Source organism: Lepidochelys kempii, chromosome 25, assembly GCF_965140265.1.
Source record: "Lepidochelys kempii isolate rLepKem1 chromosome 25, rLepKem1.hap2, whole genome shotgun sequence".
Taxonomy (NCBI): Eukaryota; Metazoa; Chordata; order Testudines; family Cheloniidae; genus Lepidochelys; species Lepidochelys kempii.
In genome coordinates this window covers 11794597-11821811 of record NC_133280.1, presented here as the reverse complement: position 1 = coordinate 11821811, position 27215 = coordinate 11794597, and the positions used below count along the sequence as shown (strand labels likewise).

The 27215-nt window shown below is 42.3% G+C and overlaps 2 protein-coding genes across 4 annotated transcripts in view; both read left to right on the top strand.

The window, feature by feature from the left end:
• The window catches only part of LOC140903126 (uncharacterized), a 32377-nt gene extending 9820 nt beyond the window's left edge, over positions 1-22557 (top strand). The window contains exons 2-4 of one of the 3 annotated variants that reach the window (XM_073323932.1): positions 14887-14995; positions 15658-16879; positions 22202-22557. In XM_073323932.1, the coding sequence (XP_073180033.1) occupies positions 14993-14995; positions 15658-16879; positions 22202-22233 (1257 nt within the window). In that variant the 5' untranslated portion in view covers positions 14887-14992 and the 3' untranslated portion in view covers positions 22234-22557. Of the gene's footprint in view, positions 1-14587; positions 14996-15657; positions 17423-22201 lie in introns of those variants that run through there. The other 2 variants (XM_073323930.1, XM_073323931.1) reach the window with 2 other exon arrangements.
• Positions 17589-21834, top strand: LOC140903127 (uncharacterized protein KIAA1958-like). The gene has a single exon (XM_073323934.1). The coding sequence runs from the start codon at positions 20734-20736 to the stop codon at positions 21757-21759; it is 1026 nt and encodes a 341-aa protein (XP_073180035.1). The 5' UTR covers positions 17589-20733; the 3' UTR covers positions 21760-21834.
• Positions 22558-27215: the final 4658 nt, after the last annotated feature.

Below are 27215 nucleotides of genomic sequence, written 5' to 3'. Positions count from 1 at the left end.
CTAATTACATTTTTATCATAACTCACCCATAACACGCAAGGCTGCGTACTGTGGTCTGCAGGGGTGTGGTATGCAGGAAAAGGGGTAGGCTAGGTTCTGACTGAGTAGATCATATGCTGCCATCAGCAACAACATGTGTTCGGAGACATCCTGCCCTGGTGGGGCAGAACAACTTCATGCTGAACGTGTAGCTGGCAATTCACCACTACCCCCCCTCCACCAGATTCATTCTGGGTAGGATTTAGTTCTAAGATTGCAAGTTATAATGCACGTCCTGGAGCACACACTACATAGTTACACAGCTGTGTGAGGAGTTCTCATATGGCTATTTAATATTTGCCATGAAATTATATCAACAAAGTTACGATCAGACACTTTAGTTCCATCAGAGGAGGTCTTCCATTTATTTAATGTACTTATATGCTCTCTCATCACATAGTATCTAAGCATCTCATAAGTTACTGAATTATCTAATGCAACACACTGAATCATCCTTATGTTGTGTGAAAAAACTACACTCCATCAAAATGAAGTCGGATCGCCTTTCTCTTAGGGATAAATACTGACAGCATCTTTTGCAAGAGTAAATGGCAGGGGTGCTCTGTACCCTGCACACTGGGGCTCTGTACTGCCCTGAGTAATCCTGAGGATGGCTAGGCAGGCATAGAAAGGGCATGGAGTAGACCCATAAATTCCTGGATGGGGTGGTGAGCTCATGCCAGTGATCTCCCATGCCCACCTGATGACTGGGATCCTGGTGCCCTCTCTCTTCCTTGTACAAGTCCTATGGAGGCTGCTGTAAGCCTGAGGCTGTAAGCCCTGTGGAGCTGCCATGGGAGATAAAAGGAGAAATTAAGTGGTCCCCACAGGGAGTTGTGGGTGGGGTGGTCTATGCCAGCCCCCTTCATTCTATTGTCCAGGCTACAGAGAGGTCTTTGCCCTGTTTGGAAGCAGTCAGCTGGCACTGTTGTGAGAGTTGTATAGCTCCTTTAAGCTTCCCTGCAGAGTCAGGGATGCTCAGTGCATGTGCTAACGAAACACAAAGTATTATTGTAATCATCTCTGTATCGACATAGTAACATAGATACTCAAGTATGTCCAAAAGAGTAATAGAGTTCAGACACCAAACCCTTGTGTATACCATGCCTGCCATGAGTCCTGCATTGTCACACAGGCTAATCAAGACATCATTTTCCCAGATCTTAAACTCTATTAAACATCAAGCTCCAAGTGATTTCCTACTTGGATCAAAGATGTGTTTGTTCTAGTGCCACTTAAGTTTAAAAGGCAAGAATACCAGGAATGAATTAAACCTCCCCAGTGGCAGCTGCTGAGGTTCAATTGGTTTGTCAGTGCCATAATTATGCAGCTGGAGTCTTCTGTTTGCCGGCCCATATGTTCCTGAAGGATGTAATGTCATGGAAAAACACAGTGGTGCTTCGTTCCCAAAGCTACGCGATGTTTCTGTTGTACCGTGAGGATTTGCTTATGTTTCAGCTGAAAAATGTTGAGAACAAATGTTCCAGTCTTGGTCTGATAATTAAACTATCATTACTCTTACTTGAACTATCTACATGGAAGTGCATTAAGAGAAATGGCTTGTGTCATAAATAAATTAAACAATGGATCTAATGCAAGAGAGGCTGACCATATATTCACATTAAATTATTTTCACATTTCCAGCTTGTCTCTGAAAGTGAATGCTGCTGCTTGCCTCATGCCAGGAATAATTGCTGTTATTTAGTTTATGTTGAATTTTCAACTCATCCGAAGTTAGTGTAGTGCATATTTCCAATTCTGCTGCCTATTAAAAGCATTTAGAGCATTAAAAGAATATTGAGGACAAAAGGACTGATCCTGCAAGATGTTAAAGTCAGTGAGAACTGGGGGCACTCAGACTTCAAACAGCTAAAGGAATGACAAACAACATAATATCCTTTCAAATGTTTAAGATGCTTAGATACTATGGCAGTGAGTATACTGCAAACATAAAGACAGATAGCACCATGCAGGAGGTACTTAATACCTTACAGAATTGGGCCTGAAATGTCAGTCATAAGGGCTTAATCCATGTTCGCAAAACTAGGTAATTGCATCATTAAGTCTGGGTATGTGTATGCACAATTGTCATTTGTAAGATCAGCTTCCTAGTTTGCATACACCATTACATGCTTGTGCATGTTCTGCAGGCACAGCATAGATCAGTGAGATTAAACTTTGAAACCATAACTAACAATTTAAACCAAAAAAACAAAATGGTATCTTTAATACAGTGTATATCTGTCTTTGACTTCATAGTACCCATGTATTGCAGGTTTCTCAGAAAATGATGCCCTTGCCAATGCTACAATATTGCTACAATATTTCTCCAGGAGGATGATTTAATTTTAGTTTATTTTAAATGTAGTTTAATTGAATTCTTTAATGACTTTAAAATCAGACCGTAAGAGTTATATTTAAATAGTGCTACATTTTATAATAGTACTACATTTACTTCTGTATTTGTAAGCTGGTCAGATACTTCAGCAACAATAAAAAGTCAGTCAGCAAGATTCTCTCTAGGCTTCATACCTGACGACTTAAGTTCACAAGTGGTCATAAAAGAAACAAAAAGGTTTAGAAGAGCATCCCTCTGATTACAATCCAGCCCCTCTAACAAATAAGGCCTGTGTTTCTAAAAGCAAATAGCCTTTTGAGCAGAGTGCCCGGGTGATTTTTGAAATTGGTTTTTAGTTGTGCCATTGTTATCAGTGAGCCTGTTGGCTGAAGCAGTCCAAATGGAGGGTTGGGTGGGTTTGTGGGCAGAAGAATGAATGGCCAAACTGTATTTTCAGAAGGGCCTGGGACACTGAAGGGCTGGTGCAGGTGCTCAAAGGCAGTCACGTCAGAGACACAACTAGGCCTTGTCTACATTGGAAGATTATACCTGTTTAGCTTAAATTAGAGTTTCAAAAAGTGATTTAATTAAAGTGGTGCAAATCCTTGTATGGACATTAATTTAAGTCCATAATTACAATTTAAGTGTTTTCAAGTTTATTTAAACCTGCTCCCAATCATCTTAAGCTAAACTGAAAAAAACCAAAACCCTCCCAAAACATTAAAACCAAAATAAGAGTGCCCACACATGAGTTTGCACTGATATAACTCCATTAGTTTAAATTCATCTCATGATTAAACTAGTTCAACTCTCTTCTGCAGACAAGTTCTAAATCAGGAAATGCAGGTTAAGGTTCTTGAGCAATAGTCGCTCATTGGCTACTCTGCAGTCTGTGCAAAGCTGAAAACAGACATCACAGTGAGAGGACCCTCTCCTTCGCCACCCCACCCACACAAGAGAGGGACAGACGTGAATGGACAAAGAAAGACAGACTGGATTTACTGAGGAAGTTGTAGATTAGCTCAGGGAACGAGAGGCAGAGCTGAGATTCAGATAGAGCTAGAAGAGGCAAGGGGTAGGCGGGACAGTGTCTAACCACACTGGGGCTGAATATCATGAGACATCTCAGGGAAAGTAGATGGCAAGCAAAGGATCAGAGATAGAAGAGTTTGTACCCTCCTAAGAGGGTCTTTCAGTTTCATAGGACATTCTTCACCCTCACTGAGGCATGGGTCATACAGATGCATAGGCTCACAATGAAGCCATCGTGTGAGCTGAAGGGGGAAGATAGAAAGGCAGATCTTCAGGAGCCTTGCTTACCACTTCAGAGTAACAGCCGTGTTAGTCTGTATTCGCAAAAAGAAAAGGAGTACTTGTGGCACCTTAGAGACTAACCAATTTATTTGAGCATGAGCTTTCGTGAGCTACAGCTCACTTCATCGGAACAAATAAATTGGTTAGTCTCTAAGGTGCCACAAGTACTCCTTTTCTTTTTGCTCACCACTGAAGATCTAGGCCTAATTCGCATATGTAAGGTGATTAGTTACATAAGTGAATACGCACCTTTGGTTTGAATAGAAATGCCCCCAAACATGGAATTTCTCAGGGTACTGTTGAAAACCGCATCCAGCATTATGTACTCAGGCAATTTTGACACTAAAAAGTCTAACTAAAATTTTAATAACTAAAAATTCCTGTTAGGGCAACTCCCCTCACACTTTTGAGAATGTTGGCCAGAGTTTGGAGAAGCTGCCTTCTTTTCTGCTTCCCATTTCACTCCTGCATCATGCCAGCAGCACATAGGAAAGCTGTTGTGTCATTTTTAAAGGACAGTGAGCAAACCCCCCCCCCCTTCTTCCCTATTTATTCCAAGACTTTCCTATCACTCCATGTGTTATGAGGCCATTGTACTGTTGTCCAAAGGCTATGGTTGCCCTGTGAGAGGGTTGCTGAAGCGTCTTGGTGACCTGATCTCCTTCTTTGAGAGAGTAACAGATTTTTTAGATAAAGGAAACGCAGTGGATCTAATTTACTTAGATTTTAGTAAGGCGTTTGATACTGTGCCACATGGGGAATTATTAGTTAAATTGGATAAGATGGGCATCAATAGGAAAATTGAAAGGTGGATAGGGAATTGGTTAAAGGGGAGACTACAACGGGTCCTACTGAAAGGTGAACTGTCAAGTTGGAGGGAGGTTACCAGTGGAGTTCCTCAAGGATCAGTTTTGGGACCAATCTTATTTAATCTTTTTATTACTGACCTGGGCACAAAAAGTGGGAGTGTGCTAATAAAGTTTGCAGATGATACAAAGCTGGGAGGTATTGCTAATTTAGAGAAGGACAGGGATACCCTACAGGAGGATCTGGATGACCTTGTAAACTGGAGTAATAGGAATAGGATGAAATTTAATAGTGAGAAGTGTAAGGTCATGCATTTAGGGATTAATAACAAGAATTTTAGTTATAAGCTAGGGACGCATCAACTAGAAGTAATGGAGGAGGAAAAGGACCTTGGAGTATTGGTTGATCATAGGATGACTATGAGCTGCCAATGTGATATGGCTGTGAAAAAAGCTAATGTCGTCTTGGGATGCATCAGGAGAGGTATTTCCAGTAGGGATAAGGAGGTTTTAGTACCGTTATATAAGGCACTGGTGAGACCTCACCTGGAATACTGTGTGCAGTTCTGGTCTCCCATGTTTAAGAAGGATGAATTCAAACTGGAACAGGTACAGAGAAGGGCTACTAGGATGATCCGAGGAATGGAAAACTTGTCTTATGAAAGGAGACTCAGGGAGCTTGGCTTGTTTAGCCTAACTAAAAGAAGGTTGAGGGGAGATATGATTGCTCTCTATAAATATATCAGAGGGATAAATACCAGAGAGGGAGAGGAATTATTTAAACTCAGTACCAATGTGGACACAAGAACAAATGGATATAAACTGGCCACTAGGAAATTTAGATTAGAAATTAGACGAAGGTTTCTAACCATCAGAGGAGTGAAGTTTTGGAATAGCCTTCCGAGGGAAGTAGTGGGGGCAAAAGATCTATCTTGCTTTAAGATTAAACTCGATAAGCTTATGGAGGAGATGGTATGATGGGATAACATGGTTTTGGTAATTAAATATTCATGGTAAATAGGCCCAATGGACTGTGATGGGTTTTTAGATGGGGTAAGATCCAAGTTACCCGGGAAAGAATTTTCTGTAGTATCTGGCTGATGAATCTTGCCCATATGCTCAGGGTTTAGCTGATCGCCATATTTGGGGTCGGAAAGGAATTTTCCTCCAGGGCAGATTGGAAGGCCCTGGAGGTTTTTCGCCTTCCTCTGTAGCATGGGGCACGGGTCACTTGCTGGAGGATTCTCTGCTCCTTGAGGTCTTCAAACTACAATTTGAGGACTTCAATAGCACAGATATAGGTGTGAGGTCTTTTTTAGGAGTGGTGGGTGAAATTCTGTGGCCTGCATTGTGCAGGAGGTCAGACTAGATGATCATAATGGTCCCTTCTGACCTAAATATCTATGAATCTATGAATCTTGGAGCAATGCCCCTCGGCCATGTACATTGGCCAAACTGGACAGTCTCTATGCAAAAGAATAAATGGACACAAATCTGACATCAGGAATCATAACAGTCAAAAACCAGTAGGAGAACAAAAAGAAAAGGAGTACTTGTGGCACCTTAGAGACTAACAAATATATCTGAGCATAAGCTTTCGTGAGCTACAGCTCACTTCATCAGATGCATTCAGTAGAACACTTCAACCTCTCTAGTCACTCAGAACCAATTTAAAGGTGGCAATTTTGCAACAGAAAAGCTTCAAAAACAGACTCCAACCAGAAACTGCTGAACTGGAATTAATTTTCAAACTAGATACCATTAACTTGGGCTTGAATAGAGACTGGGAGTGGCTGGGTCATTACACAAATTGAATCTATTTCCCCATGTTAAGTATCCTCACACCTTCTTGTCAACTGTCTGAAATGGGCCATCTTGATTATCACTACAAAAGTGTTGTTTTCCCCCCCTCCTGCTGATAATAGCTCATCTTAATTAATTAGCCTCTTAGAGTTGGTATAGCAACTTCCACCTTTTCATGTTCTCTGTATGTGTATATATCTTCTTACTATCTGTTCCATTCTGTGCATCTGATGAAGTGGGCTGTAGCCCATGAAAGCTTACAATCAAATACATTTGATAATCTAAGGTTCCACAAGTACTCCTGTTCTTTTTGCGGATACAGACTAACACGGCTGCTACTCTGAAAGATGTGTTTTGTATTTTACAATTTAGGTGGCAAAGTCTCACTGAAAAAACAGAGGTTTGTTACAAGGCACATCTTCCCCACTAAATAACTAACAGAACACTCTTTATTCAAAGCATCTTAAAATGGTAGGGTATCACCCACAAATTACATATAGGGAAAGTGAAGCACAGAGTGGGGTGGAGAAAAGTAAATTTGCCCAATTGCTCCCACTCTAATCCCCTAACCACTGGAATGTGTTCTCTCCAATATAAAGCACTGTTTAATTTTTTTAATAGATTACTAGGGAAGTGGCCTGTGTTACTTCACTATTTTTAGATGAATTTTTGAAAAAAAAAATTTGCTTAGCAATACCTGGAATTCTATATAGAATAGAGAGAGAAAGACAGAATTATATATACACACACATACTATCCCAATTCAGAAGGGATTTTTTTAAGGGACAAAATCTGCAGCCTTAGACTGAGGAAGTTTTATGCCAAGTTTCAGCCAGATTCAAAAGAACTAAGATACAAACCCATCACATACAAGGATTATAAATGGAGATGTTTCTGTATTCATCTAAAATAACACTATTAGTCAACCTAGAATTGCACTGTAGTTTTAGCATTAAGATTGCAAGAAGCTTGCAATCTTAATGCTAAAAGTCAGCATTGCTGAGCAGCCAGGAAAGCTAAGTCTAGGACTTTATATTAATCTAATGCTATTTTTGGTGTGTTTGGTACTTCATGTGTGTAGTTGGGTGGTTTTTTGCAGCTATGGAGAACAGTATTTTAGGAGGGTATTTTCACCCTTGCAAAGTTTACGTTTAGCGGAAGAGTGGACCACAGATTAGTAGTAAGATTTTCTCTGAATCAGAATCAGGACATTGCTTTCCTTGTTAGGCCTACGCCAAAGGGAGATGTGTAAACACTCTTTTAAGTCTTTGCGGATGATACTAAACTGGGAGGAGTGGTAGATACGCTGGAGGGGAGGGATAGGATACAGAAGGACCTAGACCAATTGGAAGATTGGGCCAAAAGGAATCTGATGAGGTTCAATAAGGATAAGTGCAGGGTCCTGCACTTAGGACGGAAGAACCCAATGCACAGCTACAGACTAGGGACCGAATGGCTAGGCAGCAGTTCTGCGGAAAAGGACCTAGGGGTGACAGTGGACGAGAAGCTGGATATGAGTCAGCAGTGTGCCCTTGTTGCCAAGAAGGCCAATGGCATTTTGGGATGTATAAGTAGGGGCATAGCGAGCAGATCGAGGGACGTGATCGTTCCCCTCTATTCGACATTGGTGAGGCCTCATCTGGAGTACTGTGTCCAGTTTTGGGCCCCACACTTCAAGAAGGATGTGGATAAATTGGAGAGAGTCCAGCGAAGGGCAACAAAAATGATTAGGGGACTGGAACACATGAGTTATGAGGAGAGGCTGAGGGAGCTGGGATTGTTTAGCCTGCAGAAGAGAAGAATGAGGGGGGATTTGATAGCTGCTTTCAACTACCTGAAAGGGGGTTCCAAAGAGGATGGCTCTAGACTGTTCTCAATGGTAGCAGATGACAGAACGAGGAGTAATGGTCTCAAGTTGCAGTGGGGGAGGTTTAGATTGGATATTAGGAAAAACTTTTTCACTAAGAGGGTGGTGAAACACTGGAATGCGTTACCTAGGGAGGTGGTAGAATCTCCTTCCTTAGAGGTTTTTAAGGTCAGGCTTGACAAAGCCCTGGCTGGGATGATTTAACTGGGAATTGGTCCTGCTTTGAGCAGGGAGTTGGACTAGATGACCTTCTGGGGTCCCTTCCAACCCTGATATTCTATGATTCTATGATTCTAAGTCAGCCTACCCTGCACAAAGGGAATGCTTTCTGTCTGGATTGAGTGAGAGACTAAAATAGGACTGAAATCAATTGGCTCTTCCTAGCCAGGTTTCACTATTATTATTAACAATGTAGCAGCCTCTGGTGGAGATCTGTTAATTTACAGGTTTCTTCAGCTGTAAATTTCAGCAAGACTTTGCCACCTAAATTGTTAAATACAAAACACACCTTTAAGTTAAATTTAAGTCAGAAAACAATTACTACTGCAGGAGTGCCAACCCCAGCATTTAAGAATAATGAGTCAAGCCCCCAAAATGCATCATTTTTTTTAAATCGTGATTTTGGGGTTTGTTTGTTTTTTGCCTTTTGAGCTCAAGCGTTTTTCTGCAACCATAAGGACTGAAATTTATTTAAATAAATTAAAGCTGAGGACACGACTCCAGAAGCTGGTGCTTTAAGGAAGATCAAAAATATCATGAGATTTTTGAAAATTTTGAGAGTTAGAATCATAGAATCATAGAATCATAGAATATCAGGGTTGGAAGGGACCCCAGAAGGTCATCTAGTCCAACCCCCTGCTCAAAGCAGGACCAATTCCCAGTTAAATCATCCCAGCCAGGGCTTTGTCAAGCCTGACCTTAAAAACCTCTAAGGAAGGAGATTCTACCACCTCCCTAGGTAACGCATTCCAGTGTTTCACCACCCTCTTAGTGAAAAAGTTTTTCCTAATATCCAATCTAAACCTCCCCCACTGCAACTTGAGACCATTACTCCTCGTTCTGTCATCTGCTACCATTGAGAACAGTCTAGAGCCATCCTCTTTGGAACCCCCTTTCAGGTAGTTGAAAGCAGCTATCAAATCCCCCCTCATTCTTCTCTTCTGCAGGCTAAACAATCCCAGCTCCCTCAGCCTCTCCTCATAACTCATGTGTTCCAGTTCCCTAATCATTTTTGTTGACAATACTGCTTTAATATCTTTGAGAAATGCACTTTGACATCCTGCATCCCTCTTCCAGTTCTTCAGTAATGGAAGATGGATTATTGCAAGTACATAAAAGGTTGTTAAAAGGCTGTTACAAGTAGGAGGGAGAAAAACTGTTCTTCTTAACCTCTGAGGATAGGACAAGAAGCAGTGGGCTTATATTGCAGCCAGGGTGGTTTAGGTTGGACATTAGGAAAAGCTTCCTAACTGTCAGAGTGGTTAAGCACTGGAATAAATTGCCTAGGGCGGTTGTGGAATCTTCACCATTTGGAATTTTTAAGAACAGGTTGGACAAACACCTGTCAGGGATGGTCTAGACCAGTGGTTCTCAAAGGCGGTCCGCAGCTTGTTCAGGGAAAGCCCCTGGTGGGCCGGACCGGTTGTTTACCTGCCGCATCCGCAGGTTCGGCCAATCTTGGCTCCCACTGGCTGCGGTTCGCCGCTCCAGGCCAATGGGGGCTGCGGGAAGGGCGGCCAGCACATCCCTTCTGTCGTGGCAGAACCAAAACTGGATGCAATACTCCAGGTGTGGCCTCACCAGTGCCGAACAGAGGGGAATATTCACTTCCCTCGATCAGCTGGCAATGCTCCTAATACAGCCCAATATGCTGTTGGCCTTCTTGGCAACAAGGACACACTGCTGACTCATATCCAGCTTCTCATCCACTGTAATCCCCCGGTCTTTTTCTGCAGAACTGCTTTTAGGCCCTTTGAAAATGCCAAGCCTAAATTATCTTACATAAGAACAGTCATACTGGGTCAGACCAATGCCAGGTGCTTCAGATGGAATCATCAAGTGATCCATCCCATGTCATCCACTCCCAGCTGCTGGTAAACAGAGGCTAGGGACACTCAGCCATAATTGCAAAAAGAAAAGGAGTACTTGTGGCACCTTAGAGACTAACCAATTTATTTGAGCATAAGCTGAAGTGAGCTGTAGCTCATGAAAGCTTGTGCTCAAATAAATTGGTTAGTCTCTAAGGTGCCACAAGTACTCCTTTTCTTTTTGCGAATACAGACTAACACAGCTGTTACTCTGAAACCTGTCAGCCATATTTAATACCGAGTGGAAAAAGTTATCAGATAAGAAACTGACATCTTGACTGTTCAATTATTCAGAGCAGGACTGTAAGAAAGCAGACTCTTATAGCCGTAAGAAGGTTCATTCTTTTTCTTTATGTAAATTCATTTCTTGGTGAGGGTGGGGTTTATTTAATTGTAGTTTTAACCCTTGCTCATTTCATCTGAAGAGAGCATTTACCTTAAAACTTTGGAATATCCTGTTCAGACTCAAGTCCATCATCAGATGGAAGTGCTTGCTGGAATATCATTAAAGTGCCCCAGTATTCACACTGACAGAGATACTGAAGCAGCAACTGCTATTTATAAAGATTTAAAAAAAAAAAAAAGGCATTGGGCCAGATCTGAGGTGCATTGGGGTGACTCTATTGGCTTTGATGAAGCTATGCTGATTAATAACAGGTGAGGATCTGACTCATTTAGTAAATATTTCACTGTAAAGGCAGAGCTCTCTTCTCAGTTACACTGGTGTAAATCCAGAGTAACCCCATTGATTTCTATGGAGTTACTCCAGATTGACACCAACATCAGAGCAGAACTGGACTCTGAAGATACTATAGCTGGTCACTGGAGTTTCATTAGGAGCGAAGTATCAAAATAAAAGGACTTTTTAGGAGAGATCAGGAAAGGGAAGACATGCTTACAGACAGAGGGAGATCAAAAGGGCCAATTTCGAGAAGGACATGATAGCAATCAAGAAGTTCAGCTGCCAAGTTATAATTCCATGCTTTATGACTAGGCAAAGCTTCTGTTTCTATTACCCTTGCTCCACAGCAATTGTAAATGCCAAAGTATTGACGTGGAAGTTCTTTTTGCTCTGTCCAGATAGTGCAGCCCTTTAGGGGGGAAACTACTCACTAAAGTCAGTGTCATAACTCCCACTGACATCCATGGGAACAGGAACAGACCCATAGGCAAGAATGGGACAAGAATCATGGTTGGCTCAGTGTAATGCCTGCCATAAATTAAGACAAGCCCTGGGTTCAAAGTACATTGGCTGAAGTGGTATAAGACTCAGTTGAAACATGGTTTCAGCTAAAATGTTTTAGGCAGTACTTTTCAAAGGAGCCAATGAATTTTCGTGGGAATGGGCACCTAAACTCCCTCAAGCACCTTTGAAAATCTTAGCCTTACATGTGGTTCAAATGCCCAGCATAGTTAGAAACATTATTCCAGGCTAAAGCTATCCCGGTCATCATTGGAAAGCCATAAACAGGAAAAGCTGGAGAGACACACTAGTGAGATACATTTGTGCAAAAGAGCTTTACAAGGGGACCCAGTGGGGCAATGATATAGCATTGCTAACATAATGGACTTTTCCCGCCTAAGCAGGAAAAGTTCTCCTGATTATTACCTATTCCCTGTTAGGCGGTAAAATAAATTTGGCAAGAGAGAATTTGATCTGGCACTGTCTCTTTAAATGGGACACCCTTTTATGTGACCGAGTGCTGGGGAGCTGCAGACAGGCACCCGTGGCACTTTTGTTTCCCTTCCTGTGAGAGCTGTCCTTAACTTGCTGAGCTGCTGCAGATTCATTCAATGTTCCTCTCAGGTATTTGTCATTTGGTTATTAACCCTAGTCCCCATCATCTGGAACAAGATCTCCCTCATTATTTTTGATTAATTGTTTTAGGCCATTTTTAAAGCCGCCTTCCCCCTTATGACGATGGGCTTTCGGCACAGTATATTTAAAATTTCTCTCACTGTTTTTGATCTGTCCCTCATTTAGGCCCTGAATTCAGCAAAGCACATGCTTAATTTTTGAGTCACTGGGACTTAAGCACATGCTTAACTTTAATGTGCACTTCAGTGCCTTGCTAGTTCAGAGCCTTAGACTGCGAGAGCATCAAAACTGAGTTATTTGGAAGTTGTACATTGGTAAAGTGTGTCTCTATTACTCACTTTTTGAGGTGCTTGGCCCCATAGGATTTGGGCAGCAATTTAAAAAAAAAAAATTGGTTAGAAGTTTGGTAGATCTCAGTCCAGTTCCCTGCGGGCAGGTGCCCATATATCACAGAACGCTCATCCTCGCCAGCACTAAAGCCCCTCGCTGGGCAGTCCCAAGGGACAGGCCAACGACTGAATAAGATGGAGCTACCCCCTCATCTTCCATGGGCTCCCTTCAGGTCATGCTTGAGGCACATTTGCAGGGTATTGTGGGGAAGCCTGCACTGCTGTCCCTCGTGCTGGACCGGTTCCCACGCTGCGCCAAATCTCAGGCCGACAGCATGGCATCCATCCCATGTGGCGGCTCCAATGGCTCCTCCCCAGAGCTTGGTTTCAGGCTCGGCGCGCTCCCCCGCAGTTCCTCCTCCCGCCTGCCAGGGGCTGCTGTGACAGAGGAATCGCAAGCACCTGAGCTGGCCTGCTCGCCCCCGCTTCCCCGGGCTGGGGCCAGCCAAGCCAACGTGGAGGTGCAGGAGGCTGGCAGGGCAGCGTGTGCCCCTGTGAGGGAGGTGAGGGGCAGAGGGGAGGAGGCCGGGGCCAGGCAGCGGGGAGGGAACAGGGTGACAAGGGGGAGCAGGATCTGCCCCCGCATCCAGGGTCACTCTCCCAGTAACCCTCTCGCCTCCCCCAGATGCCCCAGACTCCCTCCAGTTGTCCCTCTGTCCCCAGCTCCTCTGTCTGTCTCTGCCAACCCCTCCCCAGGCTCTCCCAGCCCCCTCCCACTACCTGCTTTTTGTGGGTACAGGATGTCACAACTACAGGGCTAGCTGCACCTCTGAACCCTCTCTGAGGGCACACCCACAGCTGTCAGGCCTCACGCCTTTCGCTTGCGCGCGGTGGAATCATGCAATTCTGCCACTCTCAGAGCAGGCCCTGGGCTACTGTACTCTGCACCTCAACCATGCTTACCCAGCAAGTCCGACTGGGTTCGGTACCCCTTCAGGAGTCTGTGAGCACTGGGGAATATAGTGACCCCGCCGCATTCTTACCCCAAAGTGTATTGTTTAATCTTCACAGGAGGAACCAAGCATCAGAGAAAGAGGCTTTGTAAAATAGTCTATACACACACCTGACTTACCATCTCCATCCTCCAAGGTGAACGTAGGACAGCTTACCCTCTTCAGCCCCCCAGCGGGTGTGTGTCTGTGCCGGTGTGTTCCCCTGAACAGCCCCCAAAACCTTTATCCAGCCAACACTCCTTGGTGTCGGTTTTCCAGCTCTGTTTGCCCTGCTGCCCAAAATCAGGCCAGTGAGTTCAGCAAGGGGCCAGAGGTAGAACATCAAAGCAAATGGCTCGTTTCCCCCGCAAGCGTTGGTAGATGGGTGGCTGTCTGAAGCCATTGTAGAGACAAGGTGGGTAAGGTAATACTGTTTATTGAACCAACTTCTGTTGGTGAGAGAGACAAGTTTACATAGAGCTCTTCGTCAGGTCTGGGAGAGCCATTGTAGGCAAGACAGAGTACATGAAGACAGGCTCTTCCTGAATAAACCCTCTTGACCAGGGGTTCTCAAACTTCATTGCACCGCAACCCCCTTCTGACAACAAAAATTACTACATGACTCCAGGAGCCCGCCCGAGCTTTACAACCATGGGCGGGAGGGAGGGGCCGAAGCCCAACGACTTCAGCCCCAAGTGGGGGGCCTATAGCCTGAGCCCCGCTGCCCAGGGCTGAAACCCTTGGGCTTCCGCCCTCAGTGGTAGGGCTCGGGTTTCAGCTTTGGCTCCGAGCAGTGAGGCCAGGACTTTGGCTTTAGCCCCAGGCCCAGGCAAGTCTAACACCTGCCCCGGCGACCCCTTTATAACAGGGTCGCGACCTACTTTGGGGTCCTGACCCAGAGTTTGAGAACCACTGCTCTTGACTCTACAACCACATACATACTAACAGTAACTTTGACTGATTCTCTTCTCCATCCCCCCACACAGGTGTTAATTAATTAAGGCTAGGATTTTCAAAAGAGCCTATGTATAGACAGAAGAATCTTTTAAAATTTGCACCTAAGTCTATTGAGATAAATAGGAATTACACAGAAAATTGCTCACTTGTGTAGCTAGCAACTTTAAATGTTAATTATTTAACTTTTAATAATTTGCTTTTCACTGTTTATATTTCTTTTTCTGCTTTTTCCTCAGCTTGAAGAATTAAACAAGACCCATCACAGTGCTATTATGTTCAGGTTTCCAGTAGTACAGAGGAACATTTACATTTTAAAAATTCTGTTTTCATAATTAATATTTTGTTTCCCTTTAAACTGGCATGAAAAACTCCTCCTGTGTGTAGTCCCATTAAGCTCAATGGTACTGCTCACATAAGTGAAGTATTTGCAGCCTGGGACCATTTAGTTTGTGCTCAGTGAATATTGAAAAGTTTAGTGGAATGGAACTTGCCTCCAAAAATAAAAAAGTAAAAATCTATATGATACTTATTTTAGGTTCTGTGAAAGAAAGGACTACTTAAATAAAAGGAGACATTTTACCTTGAATGGTCAATATCCCTTGAACCCCCATTGAAAGCATATTCCAAATAAAAACAGCAGCATGGTGAGTACACTTTAAATTACATCATAGATAACTGGGCATTCAACTGTGTTTGCTTAAATATATATTTATGTGAATGCAAAATGAACTCAAAACCACTCACAAGGATAAACAGCAGGGAATTTTTATGTAAGAAAACGGGCAAAGGATTTTTGTTTATTAGATACATATTATATAAAACAATTATGAAGTTATGGTACAGGGCCACTGAACACCTTGGTGCATGGGGGATGATTTATAAATTAAGTTATTTTTTAGTTTTGAATGGGTATAATTATTTTCAGAATGGCAAATTGGCTGAATGCTATCCTGAATGGTTTCACCCAATACATGCATGTTCAGAAACAGAGTCTTCCATTCATAAGATAGCAAGCTTACAGCTGAGGGTCAGATCATAGGATACACGTGCAAGCTGTATGTTGTGTCTATTGTGAAATTCATCAAATAGGTTAATAAATACATCCACAAATTCCCTCCCATCTCTTATAGCTGAGCAAAGAAACTGTTCAAACAAATCATTTGAAAAGTTTCACAAGTTTTATCAAGCTAATTATTCTAATATTTAAAAATTTAAATAGATGGGATTGAGAACAGCTCCCGCTAACTGTTGCTAAAATCATCCTGTTTTTCTTACGTGTCTTAAGATAATTCTAACCCTTTTGCAGAACGAGAACATTTGTGATGACATGTACAACAATGTCAGCTCAGTTGCCATGGATCTATCTAATTTAGTGACTTGGGCACATACTCATGGAACTATATGCAGTCAAATCCCAAGCTTGGAAATTATACAGAATATGGGACATCCCACCAGGGACAATTCTGTTTTATGGATATGTGAATCTGGACATGCATATCACTGGCCCTGTGGGGCATTATACTTCAGAAGCCAGGAGGAAAGGGAGGAAGCTGCAGAACAGAAAAAGAGGTCCAGAAGCTATGACTCCTGGTCAGTGGAACATAATTTAAGTGAAAAGAGATACAGGGTAGCCTCACCTTTTGAAAAAAAGAAAGCTGACTCAGTTAACATGGGATCATGTAGCAGATCCCCTGAAATAATGCAAAAGAAAGAGGACACATTTTGTGTAATGTCTGATATAACAATGACAAAAGAAAAGCAGAGTGGAGTAGTTCCTCAGAAAGACAGCTACTCCATGAGGTCATGCTTTGCTGCAGAGCTGAGTCTTCCATCAACTGACTATCATGCCAAAACTGACCATGGTAATGAAGAGCCAGAAAGCAGGGAGGACCTGCAAGACATCTCTGATGAAGAAGAATTTGAAACAGATACAGGAGACCAAATATGCAGAAGTAATTGTGATTCTGAAAGAGTATTCCAGAATAAAGAAGGATCTGCTGAGGAAGAACTGCAAATGCACAGAGATAGTAAGGTCATTAGTAAACGAGCAGCCAACCAGACATCAGTTTCTGTCTTTAAAGAAAAGGCTGCAGTAATTCCCTGTTTACAGGAGACTTTAGAAGACAGCCATCATAGGAGCCTGGAAAGCAACTGCTTGAAGTTAGCAGCTCTTCATCCTACAAAGTCCAAAAGCAAAACCTCTAAAGCAGGGAATTCCTGTGAATCAACAGCATCCAAAGAACAGTTAAAGCCCTTTCCTGCTTCCAACAGGGAAACAAAGGCCCAGTTGGAGCCACCCTCATTCCTGGCTTTCTATGACACTGCATTCCCTGGAGCTGTCCATCAGCAGCTCCAGCTGTGCCCATCTGTGTGTGCCACATCAGAAATGGGACTAGCTGGGAACCATGCTGAAGTACCTACTGAGGAGAGCAAACAGCCAGGACCACCGAATGCTGCAATTTCTTTAGCTCTGCCTACTCTGGAGAATGAAAACTCTGAGGACAATCTGCCTGTGTCTTCAAACAAAAGTAAGGATTTCTGGAGTTTTATTCCTGGGTGGTTTTTTTTTTAGTATGTGTCTCTTTTAGCCAGAATATTACAATTTGTGTGGCTCCATTTAGCCACCTAAATCCATATCTGAGCACCTAAATAAAAGCACCAGATTGCCAGAGATCCTGAACACCCTAATCTCCCACTGACATAATAGGAGCCTTAAGCAATCAGCGCTTCCGAAGATCAAGCCACTTATTTAGGTGCCCTATAATATACATTTGGGTGGCTAAAGCCAACTACCTAAATTGGAACATTTTAGACTGATTTTACCACAATAGCACCACACACTGTACCTCTTAATATGTGGTCCCTGCAATAAACTGTAACCAGGATTATGAACTCAGGTCTCCCCAGGAAAGAGAAAGAGGAACTGATCTTTAAAACAATTTAGTGCAGTAACTGCAGGGAAATTCTGGTTCCATTGAAGTAAGTAGCAAAATTCCCATTGACTTCAATGATCCCAGAATTTCACCCCTTTTCTTAAAAGCACTAAAGATATTAAAGCAATTTGTTAAAAAAGTTTATGTCTTGTGTATCCTGTTATGATTTGGGATCTTAAAATTTTTTGGTAACTAAAAATAGACAGACTTTTTTATTTGTAAAATAAATTCACTTCTTGCCATTCATGCCATGTGTCAGCATAGAGCACATTTTTACATGAGAATGTCATAAGATTCCTCATTAGAATATGCTCTTTGATGAATAACTAAAATGTGGCATGTGATTATAGTAGCTTTTAAAACAGTTCCTGCCTTGTGCACTGTACATCATCCATTTTCTTCTTGTATGTACTAACTGTTAAACTATCCTTCTTGCCAAATATTGGGAACCATTAGTGACTGGATCTGCTTCATTTTAGAAGTGATCTGGAGCACAATTATGATTTTAGCATAGGTGTGGCTAATGAATTTTTAGTGCCAGTTATCTACATACTGATTTAATTTAGTGATTAAAACCATCAAGTAAGCAGCAAAGGGCCAAGTTTTTAAAGAGGATTCAGTAGAGCAAATACATTTGCATCTGATTTTCCTTTGCTTGCAACGGTGCTTCATATAAATATCAGGCAGCTGGATGTCTACCTGATCTGTATGCAAAAGATTTTTATGCATGCAAAAATGCAGGTGCAAATATAGAGCCATCTTTTGAAAGTTCAGGCAAACAGTCCCAAAATTTGGGATTGTAGGTTTAATTAATTTTCCACAATTATTTGGTGCAATGACTCCTTCTATCTGACTGATGGCTCTCCAGAGACATGTGAAAATTCAGGGTGATGCTTACTAAATGTATATCTAGATTTTGTGGCAGATCCAGAGCCCCTTAGGATTTCATGGTTGGCAGTAAACTACACATTGTGACTGTTGAGATATCACAGTGACAGCAAGCCACGATAGAACATGGATAGTTCTTGAGTTACAGATCCCCAGCCACCTGAGCTAAAAGAAATATAGTCTTTATCTCTGCCATTGTTAGGGCTTATGACATGACTGAATGATTCTCAGTTCATCCAGTAGAGGGTAGATGTCCATACTGCTAAATTAGCTAGTACATCAAAGACAGAAAAAACCTGCTGTTAGATTCTGTGATGCAGAAGATTGGATACAATTCTTCCTTGACTGAACAGAGTACTGGAATAGTGTTTTAAGGCTTGTCTACTCCTGAGCGTGAATTTGGATTAAGGTTGGGTGTTTGTTCAGACAAGCCTTTACACAACTAAAAATCTGCAGCATGACTACACTTGGTGAATACATTGTTAGAGTACTTTTGAAATTGACTTGATAGTGTATCTCATCAAGAGCCACTGTGAATTCACCTGGGGACATTTATGCAAGAATTGTTTTTGCTGAACAATGAGTCATAAGCCATTTTATCTTAATCTCAGCCTTCGCTTGCAGTCTCAGTGTTTTTTTGATTTACAAACCATTTCTTTTTTCAAGTAGACCACACAATCGTTTTCATAAAAAAGGAGCAGCCACATTTAGGTTTGTAGATCCATACTCTCTGTGCAGAAACAATAGTAATTAAACCAAAAATCATGTACCAAATGACTCGGTGCCAACAAGAGACATTCACAGCCATCAGCTCCAGAACCCCACTCACCACCCACATCTTCACACCTGGAAAAAACCCACAGGAGAGCACATGGACCTTTGCAGCATACCCTGAAGGCAATCAAACATGGCCTGTGGGAAGTGAAGTCATAGGAGGAGAGAGAAAGGTGGGTGGGAGCACAAATCATTTAAGGGCTGCCCAGGTTTGAAAACCCACCTTAAGCTTCACCTGGAAACCACTGTGGCCAGTGTACTCAATGGGGCTGAGGTGTAGTGTGCTACTTATGAGAAATCCCACTCAGTAGGTGGGCAGCTACATTCTGCACTAGCTGCTGTTCCCAAATGGTCTTAAACAAGGGGTCATCCTCAGAGCACATTACAGTAATCCAGCTTGAAGGTAGCAAAGGTGAGGATGACTGTGATGAGGTCCACACCTAAAGAAAAGACCTCCTTGCCAAGTGCTACCTAAGGATCCAGTAGCAGCGGAATTCCAATAAGCCCCTAGGATGTATGCCTGTGTAACTGATGGCAGGCATTCTCTCTCCCTACTCTTCAAGCCATTTACATCCCACCTTGAGGGGTTAGGCCAGTGGTTCTCAAACTTTTGTACTGGTGACCCCTTTCACATAGCAAGACTGAGTGTGACCCCCCCTTAAATATATAAAAAAGTGTTATTAATTTATAACACCATTATAAATGCTGGAGGCAAAGTCAGGGTTTGGGGTTGAGGGTGACAGCTTGTAACCCCCCCTTGTAATAACCTCACAACCCCCTGTTCGAGAACCCCTTGGTTAGGCAATGTATAGACCTTGGGATGGCCCTCTGCATAGGGGTGAATTTCACCATAAGTGATTCTCTTCCTAGGCTACATGGAACTATATAGATGTGACAACTCTATAACAATCTGAGAAATAAAGCCCGCTGGAATCCTGGCACTCCTTTTTAAGAGATATTTTTACTTGTTCCATTTTAAACAGAGTGGGCTTTTCCTGATTCTCAGCCCCTAGAACAAACTTTCAGCTGACAGTTGTGTTCCATGACTAGAATGCTCCTTTTTAATAAAGAAGCGTCAGTGCTGGAGACCACTTTGAAGTATCTGTTTAATGGCTTGTGCAGCACATCAAACATGTAAAATAAATGCAGCTTAATACTGGGCCACATCCTGAGATCTGCACACAGGCCAGCTCCTGTTGATTTCCCGGGGACTGCCTAAGCATAACAGAACAAAATTTGACTCACTACTGTGCCTTATTTAACTATAAAATATACGCATGACCATAGTTGCAATCTGAGGAATTTTTATATGCACTATCCCTTTTTGGATTGCTCAAGTTTCAGAGTCCACATTTCAGGTCCAATCATGCAATCCTTAGTGACGTGACTAGTTCCATAAGGAAGAGCTGCAGATTGTGGCCTTAGATCTAAATTTTTAGATCATACAGGGTGAAATTCACCCCCTTCCCAACACACAAGTTAAAGTCCCACCTTAAGCCCTATTTTGAGGTCTTAAGTGTGGCATATAACTTAAGATGTCTCTCTGTATAGGGATGAATTTCATAATTTCAGTGAGTGGTATAAAATTTCATTAACGCCTAAGCCTGCTCCCCTTGAATTATGAGCTTTTAAATATTTGATATGTTATCACCTAGGAATGCCAGTTAAGATCAGGACCCCACTGTGCTAGGCACTGCACAGAAAAATAACAAAGATGACAGTTCCCTGCACCAGAGAACTTATAGCGGAGGCGTCAGACAGGATGCAACAGGTGGAAAAACAGTGGGATGGGTGGGAGAATGCAATCACAAAAGCAAAACAAAAAACAAAGGGAGCAGGATTATAGTAGTCCCAGAATGTTTGAATGCTTTAAAAAGGAAGGTGAACATGGTTCTGCATCACCTTACATGCCTTTGATAGCCTCTGTAGTTCTTTCTATCCACAGAGTTGTCTCTTATCTTTTAGAGACATTGAAGAAGTCGGAGAGTAAGAGAATTCGTAATATTGGTGATATAAAAATGTTCAGAGACTGGTTGGCTTCACATTATCCTTCTGAAACGCGTGAGATCTTCACACTGCCACCTGCAGACCTTGATAATTACCTAGCCTCCTTCTATACTAGAGTGAGGAAGCAGAATGGCACAGAGTTTTCCGCCAACTCTTTATTCTTCTTTCAGAGCAGTATAGACAGATACCTCAAGGAACACAAGTATGAGTATAGTGTGATTAAAGGGTCTGAGTTCACAGCATCTCAGGAAGCTTTAAAAGTAAAATGCCAGCATCTAGCACTGAAGGAGAGGGAGAGAGATTGGAATATTTTGGAAAACCTGACAGATAAAGATGTAGAGGATCTTCGTAAAAAGGGCATACTGAGTCGAATGCATCCCGAAGGATTTCTGCACCTAATGCTTGTAAACATCATCCGAGGCTTTGGGACAAACACACACAGTCAGACTACAAATCTGTGGTGGGGGCAGATTGTGTTAAAAGAGAATGAGGAGGGATTAGAGTACTTGGAGTGGAAAGATGATCTGAACACACAGGCAAGCACAGAAGAGTCAGTTCTATGTATTTATGCCAAACCTGATAATCCAGGCAACTGTCCAGTCAGGGACTATAAGGAGTATGCTAAGAGAAGGCCATTGGATATGCATCATGACCGTGATCCATTTTACTTATCTCCTAAACCTTTGTGCTGCATATGGGACCAAATATGGTACTGTAGAAAATCACTGACAAAAACCAAAATGGAGAAAATGATGAAAGTCATTGTCCAGCAAGTTAAAGGATCTGAAAAAAGGTCCATGAAATAAGAGTTACCAGTTTGATTTCTGCTGTGCCTATTTTGGTATAAGTATGATTTAAATCAGTTTTGGAGTTGTTTAAAATGACAGCAGTTAGAATAGGTAGCGAGGGAACCCCTCTTCTCAGCAGATTGCCCGAAGTACTTACAAAGTTTTGTTGTTAAATTGACTACCACCTTCATTTTCAACATGGAGGACAAGAAAAAGACCACGGATAGAATTCATTCTTGCATTCTATTTACTGAATTAAATCTAAATCCTGGATTTAAAACATTGTTGATGTTCTATTGAATTAGCTCAGTAATGTTAATGTTGAAAGGACCTGTGTTTGAATACCCTGGCTGAGAATTACAGGTACGTTCAGTGGAGGTGGGGAGGGGAGAAATTGATCTGGTTGTAAACCAAGCTTGTGGTCTAATGTGTAATTTATCTGTATCTTTTTATTGTAAAGAGAGAAACAGGTGGAGCTGGCTTTGGGAATAAAGAAGAATGATGAAAGATCACCCGTAGTTGCCAGCTACTAATCCATAGCTAATCAGAATGTTTTATACATAAGTGTTTAGATCAATTCTTATTTTTCTAAATGAGGAAGAAATTCTTACATTTGAGACGTTCTGAATGTGTTTTAGTAAGTTACCAACTCCCCAAATGCAGTTAATAGCATTGAAAAGTTTTATAGCAGCTCTTTTCCTCTGTGTGATAACCATAGTCTCTAGAGGATTAGAGTCAGTAGTCAAATTCTGTAATTCAGTTCAAAAGTTGTTTAACAGATGTATTTTCTTAATGTCCAGTCGTAATTGTTGACATTTCATAATAAACAAAATTTTACTTCATTACTGTCAGTCTGTTCCAAGGTGAAACCAGTAACCCAGAACTGGTATCATTTCATTTCTATTGTTCAAATCGCTATGATATACTATGATTATACTATTATCAATATATAATAGTATAATCAGATATTGACTTTTCTTCAAGCGACTAACAATTATTTGTACTCTGGAGCTGATGCTGCTAACGTATCTAGCCACATGAAGTTCATCTGACTGCAGTGGGATTCCATACAAGCATGAGGATCTGTGTGGGTGAATCCCATTGTAGGACCCAGTCCTGTACATAGCAGTTTTTAATCCATAGATCTCAAAGTAGTTTACAAAGCGGAGTAAGAATTTTTCTTCCCTTTCTACAGGGGTTGAAAGAGAGGACTAAACTAACTTGCCCAAAGGTACATAACTAACCAGTGGCAGAGCTTGGGGGTATATCCCATATTTCCTGACTTTCCTACGCTATAGAGCTTAGCCTGCAGTATTGATGGGAGAGTCATTATGGCAGAATCTCCACCCCTTTAGTTTTGAAAAAAAGAGTGTGGAGCATTTTTAGTATCATTGACATAAGTGTTTATATATAGATTCTGTAGAAGTGACAGCATGACCAGAGACCTTTGCCAAACTCCTCTGCAATCACAGTGTGAAAGCCAAACTCCCCCGTTTTTCAGGGGAATTTGGCTTTATTAATAAAGTAAAGCCAACAACAAGATAAAGAGCATCTCAAAACTTTTCCCCAGGCTCCGTAGCCACGCCCTAGAGAGTGGAGCCACTCCTACCTCCATTATATCTAGTTGGGGCAATCAGTCATGAGAACCCACTTAACCCTTTCTCAGCCAAATCAATACTTAACAGTGTAGGCTGTTACAAGTCAAAACACTGCCAGCCTGTACAGATAACTTAGAGTAAGGCTCTAGAAAGTAAAGATCATTCATTTTTTTTGGAGGACAATCACAAACTTCTGCTCCAAGAGCAAGATGCACTTTGACCTTTCCTTCTCCAGTATAAACACAGAGCAGGAAGTTCATATACAAAACCTCAAAACACTGCACACACAAACCTCCCCTTGGGGACGGGATGAGAGAAAGAACAAACCATATATGGCAGATGTCCATCATGTCACTTAATGCATGGCTGGACGGCACTCAGATACAGCAGTGATGGGGGCGGTATAGGAACCTCTATGGAAATTTCATAATGTATACTTTATCTGCAAGAAAATTTGTGCAGGAAACAGCCTAAAGAGAGCCCTAGAAGTAGCAAAAAGGAGCTAGGGTTGTGAAACAGGCACTGGTTCATTTAACAAACCTTATTTCTTCTAATTCCATATGCTAGCAGTTGTATATAGGTTGTCACAGATCACATCTATTCCTGCCTCATGATGCTCTTAAACTAAAGATCTAGTTGAGTGCACTTCACATAGAAAGTTAGGGTTGGAATGGACCTCAGGAGGTCATCTAGTCCAACCCCCTGCTTGAAGCAGGGCCAATCCCCAATTTTTGCCCTAGATCCCTAAATGGCCCCCTCAAGGATTGAACTCATAACCCTGGGTTTAGCAGGCCAATGCTCAAACCACTGAGCTATCCCTCTCCCCATGCCATAGTAGTATTCTGTATGGATTTGCTGAAGTAGATAGCCTGAGTTTAATTGCTACTTGTAGAAGAGAAAATAAGCATATCCAGTTAAGCCACTTAGCACCTCTGCAGTCTCAGTGCTGTCAGTGAATTTACTGATTGGTACTGAGTAAGCAAGGAAGTCTGGTGGCACCTTAAAGACTAACAGATTTATTTGGGCATAAGCTTTCGTGGGTAAAAAACCGACTCCTTCAGATGCATGGAGTCATCTGAAGTGGGTTTTTTACCCACAAAAGCTTATACCCAAATAAATCTGTTAGTCTTTAAGGTGCCACCAGACTCCTCTTTGTTTTTGTGGATACAGACTATCACGGCTACCCCTCTGATAATGAATTCCAAGTCACTCTTCTAGCTGTTTTGGCTCTGCAGGCTAAAGGGAGTAAGAAGTTAAGCAAAAGGAATGCATTTGTCTATGTAAATACATCCCATTCTGAATACACAGAGGGATCAAAATAACATCATTCCCCTGTAGATTGTTGCACAGATGTTCTCAATTACTCTATCCAGAGTAAATCAAGTCAGATACTGTATCTCATACCTAAGAAACCATTATGCTGTTCAAACCATCTCTTACCTCCAGACTTTCCACCACACTACTCTTTAGGGCATGATATTCTACCCTTAGTCCATTGACATCAAGGGGATTTCTGTGCACACAAGATAGAATGTTTACAAATGCTTACCTGCATTGGAAAGTAACATCAGTTTTCCCCATATTGGTTTCCTAAAGCTTTTGAGGGAAGGGGGGAAATATCAGACACCAGGCAGTCAGGGGAGGTAGCCTCTGAGGTATACACAATATGTGGGAAGAGCTGTCCTCATTGCAAGAATCAGAATACTTGGATAACAGGTGATTTGGGTATCCTTGTGATCCACTAACAGGATTGCTAGAGGAATTCCAGGAGGAAATTTAATTTATTACAGGGGATTTTTTTTCCTGTTTCATTGGCGGATGAAAGTTCATCTTTTTGAGGGGAACAATGAGGATGCAGGTTTTTAAAGGGACTCACAGGGGGTTATGAGGCCCAGAATCAAATTTACCTTCCTTATTTTCATTTAAAAAGTCTGTGTAATTGCTTCTAGTTCACGTGTGTTTAAAGAAACAAAACACAAGTCACTGAAATGCTCTCATCTAAATGACAAGAGGCAATACTGCTTGCGTGCCAAGTTGTACCCAGTTGCCAATTAAAGTGGCTGAATTACAAATGTCTCAAAAAATATTTTTAGGGCACTGACTCCCTAAATACGAATAGTGGGCCGTCCTACTAATAGTGCCAAAGAAAACCTTTGTTGTGTTGCCGCTTTCTAGTATTTCCACCTCTGATCTGCAAATGAGCCAGTCATCCACATACTGGAAGGCTGTGATCTAGTCATTTCTCTCTCAGGATACACTGTGATCCCACAAGCTGCACCTGTTAGCTGCCCACCTACTAAACAGAGAAGATTAGAGATTTGTAGTGATACACTGTTCTGAGTAATTGTCAGTACTTCCGGTCTGTATAATCACATACCCAAAAAGGAAACAAGTGCTATAATATTGGACTGTAAAGGAAATTGGGAATGTTTACAGTAAATTAGCTTTTATATGGTGCTTTGTCATTCAGAGATCTCAAAGCACAGTCAGTGTCATTCTCTCCATTTTACGAATGTGGAAACTGAGGCACAGAGAGGGGAAGTGACTTGCCCAAGGTGACAGCATGTCAGTAGTAGACCTAGAACGAGAACCCAAGTCTTGTGATTCCCCAGCTAGTTCCCCAGCCACTGGACTGTGCTCTCTCCCAATCACATGGCTCAAGAATGTGATGGAGAAAAGATCTGTGTCACAGAGCGTCCTGCACACATGGCAGAACAGGACTCACACAGTGCTTTTCTAGCTGCTGCGTGGAGAACAGTAGGTGGTGGCGCAAGATATAAACAAGGCTCGACACCCCCTGCTGGTCACGTATTCCTGGCTCAGAGGAGAGGCGAGCCCTGCTGAGTTTAACATTGGCAGAATGGAGACAGCAGTTTCACTCTTTGCAGCAGAACACCCAGAAGTTCAGGCAAAACTCAGCTTCCCTTCCTCTTTTTGTGTCTGCAGCTTTTAATAAAACAATGCCTCCGTGGCACCACTTTTAAGACTTGCAAAAAGAAAAGGAGGACTTGCAGCATCTTAGAGACTAACTAACTTATTTGAGCATAAGCTTTCGTGAGCTACAGCTCACTTCATCGGATGTAGCTCATGAAAGCTTATGCTCAAATAAATTGGTTAGTCTCTAAGGTGCCACAAGTACTCCTTTTCTTTTTGCAAATACAGACTAACACGGCTGTTACTCTGAAACCTGTCATTTTAAGACTTGAGAAGCAGAAGAGGAAGTGAAAGAAGGGAATGTTTGCCCTCAGTGGTCACCAAAGTAACCCAGCTACATGAGTCTGTTCTTCCCTGTCACATTTCTGCTTGACTTTAGAGCTGAGGTTGATAGCGCTGGCTTAGACCAGGGCTCGTCCAAGCAGATGGTGTGCTGGCGTCCCCCCCCCCCATTCGTTTCTACTGTTGACTTCCAAGGAGCTCCATCCAGAGCCTGGGCTTTTCTTAAATAGAGACAGCGTCGTGCTGCATGGTGGGTTTGAGAGAATGGAGCAACATTGATTTGAACGAGAACTTCACGCTCATTTCACTTATGATGTACGGTAAGATGAGCCGAAGTCCTATGTTCAATAGCTGCATAGGCTCTTAGAGGGTATGAGGCAGCGATGTCCCATTGACTTCAGTGGGAGTTGTCGCCACAAATACCTTTGAGGATCTGGGCCCTAGGAGCCTAAATCTCATTGAAAACCAATGGGATTTAGGCTCCTAAATCACACAGGTGCTTTTGAAACTGTTACCGCGAGTCAGAATTTGGATGTAGATCTCTAGCGGCGACAAGCCGGTGCTTCAGTGGGAGTTCTCTTGAATTCTCCTGCCTGTTCCACCCTCTCCCTTCCCTGGTGAGACAATTTGGTGGAAGCTCCACAGGCCCCATTTTCCATT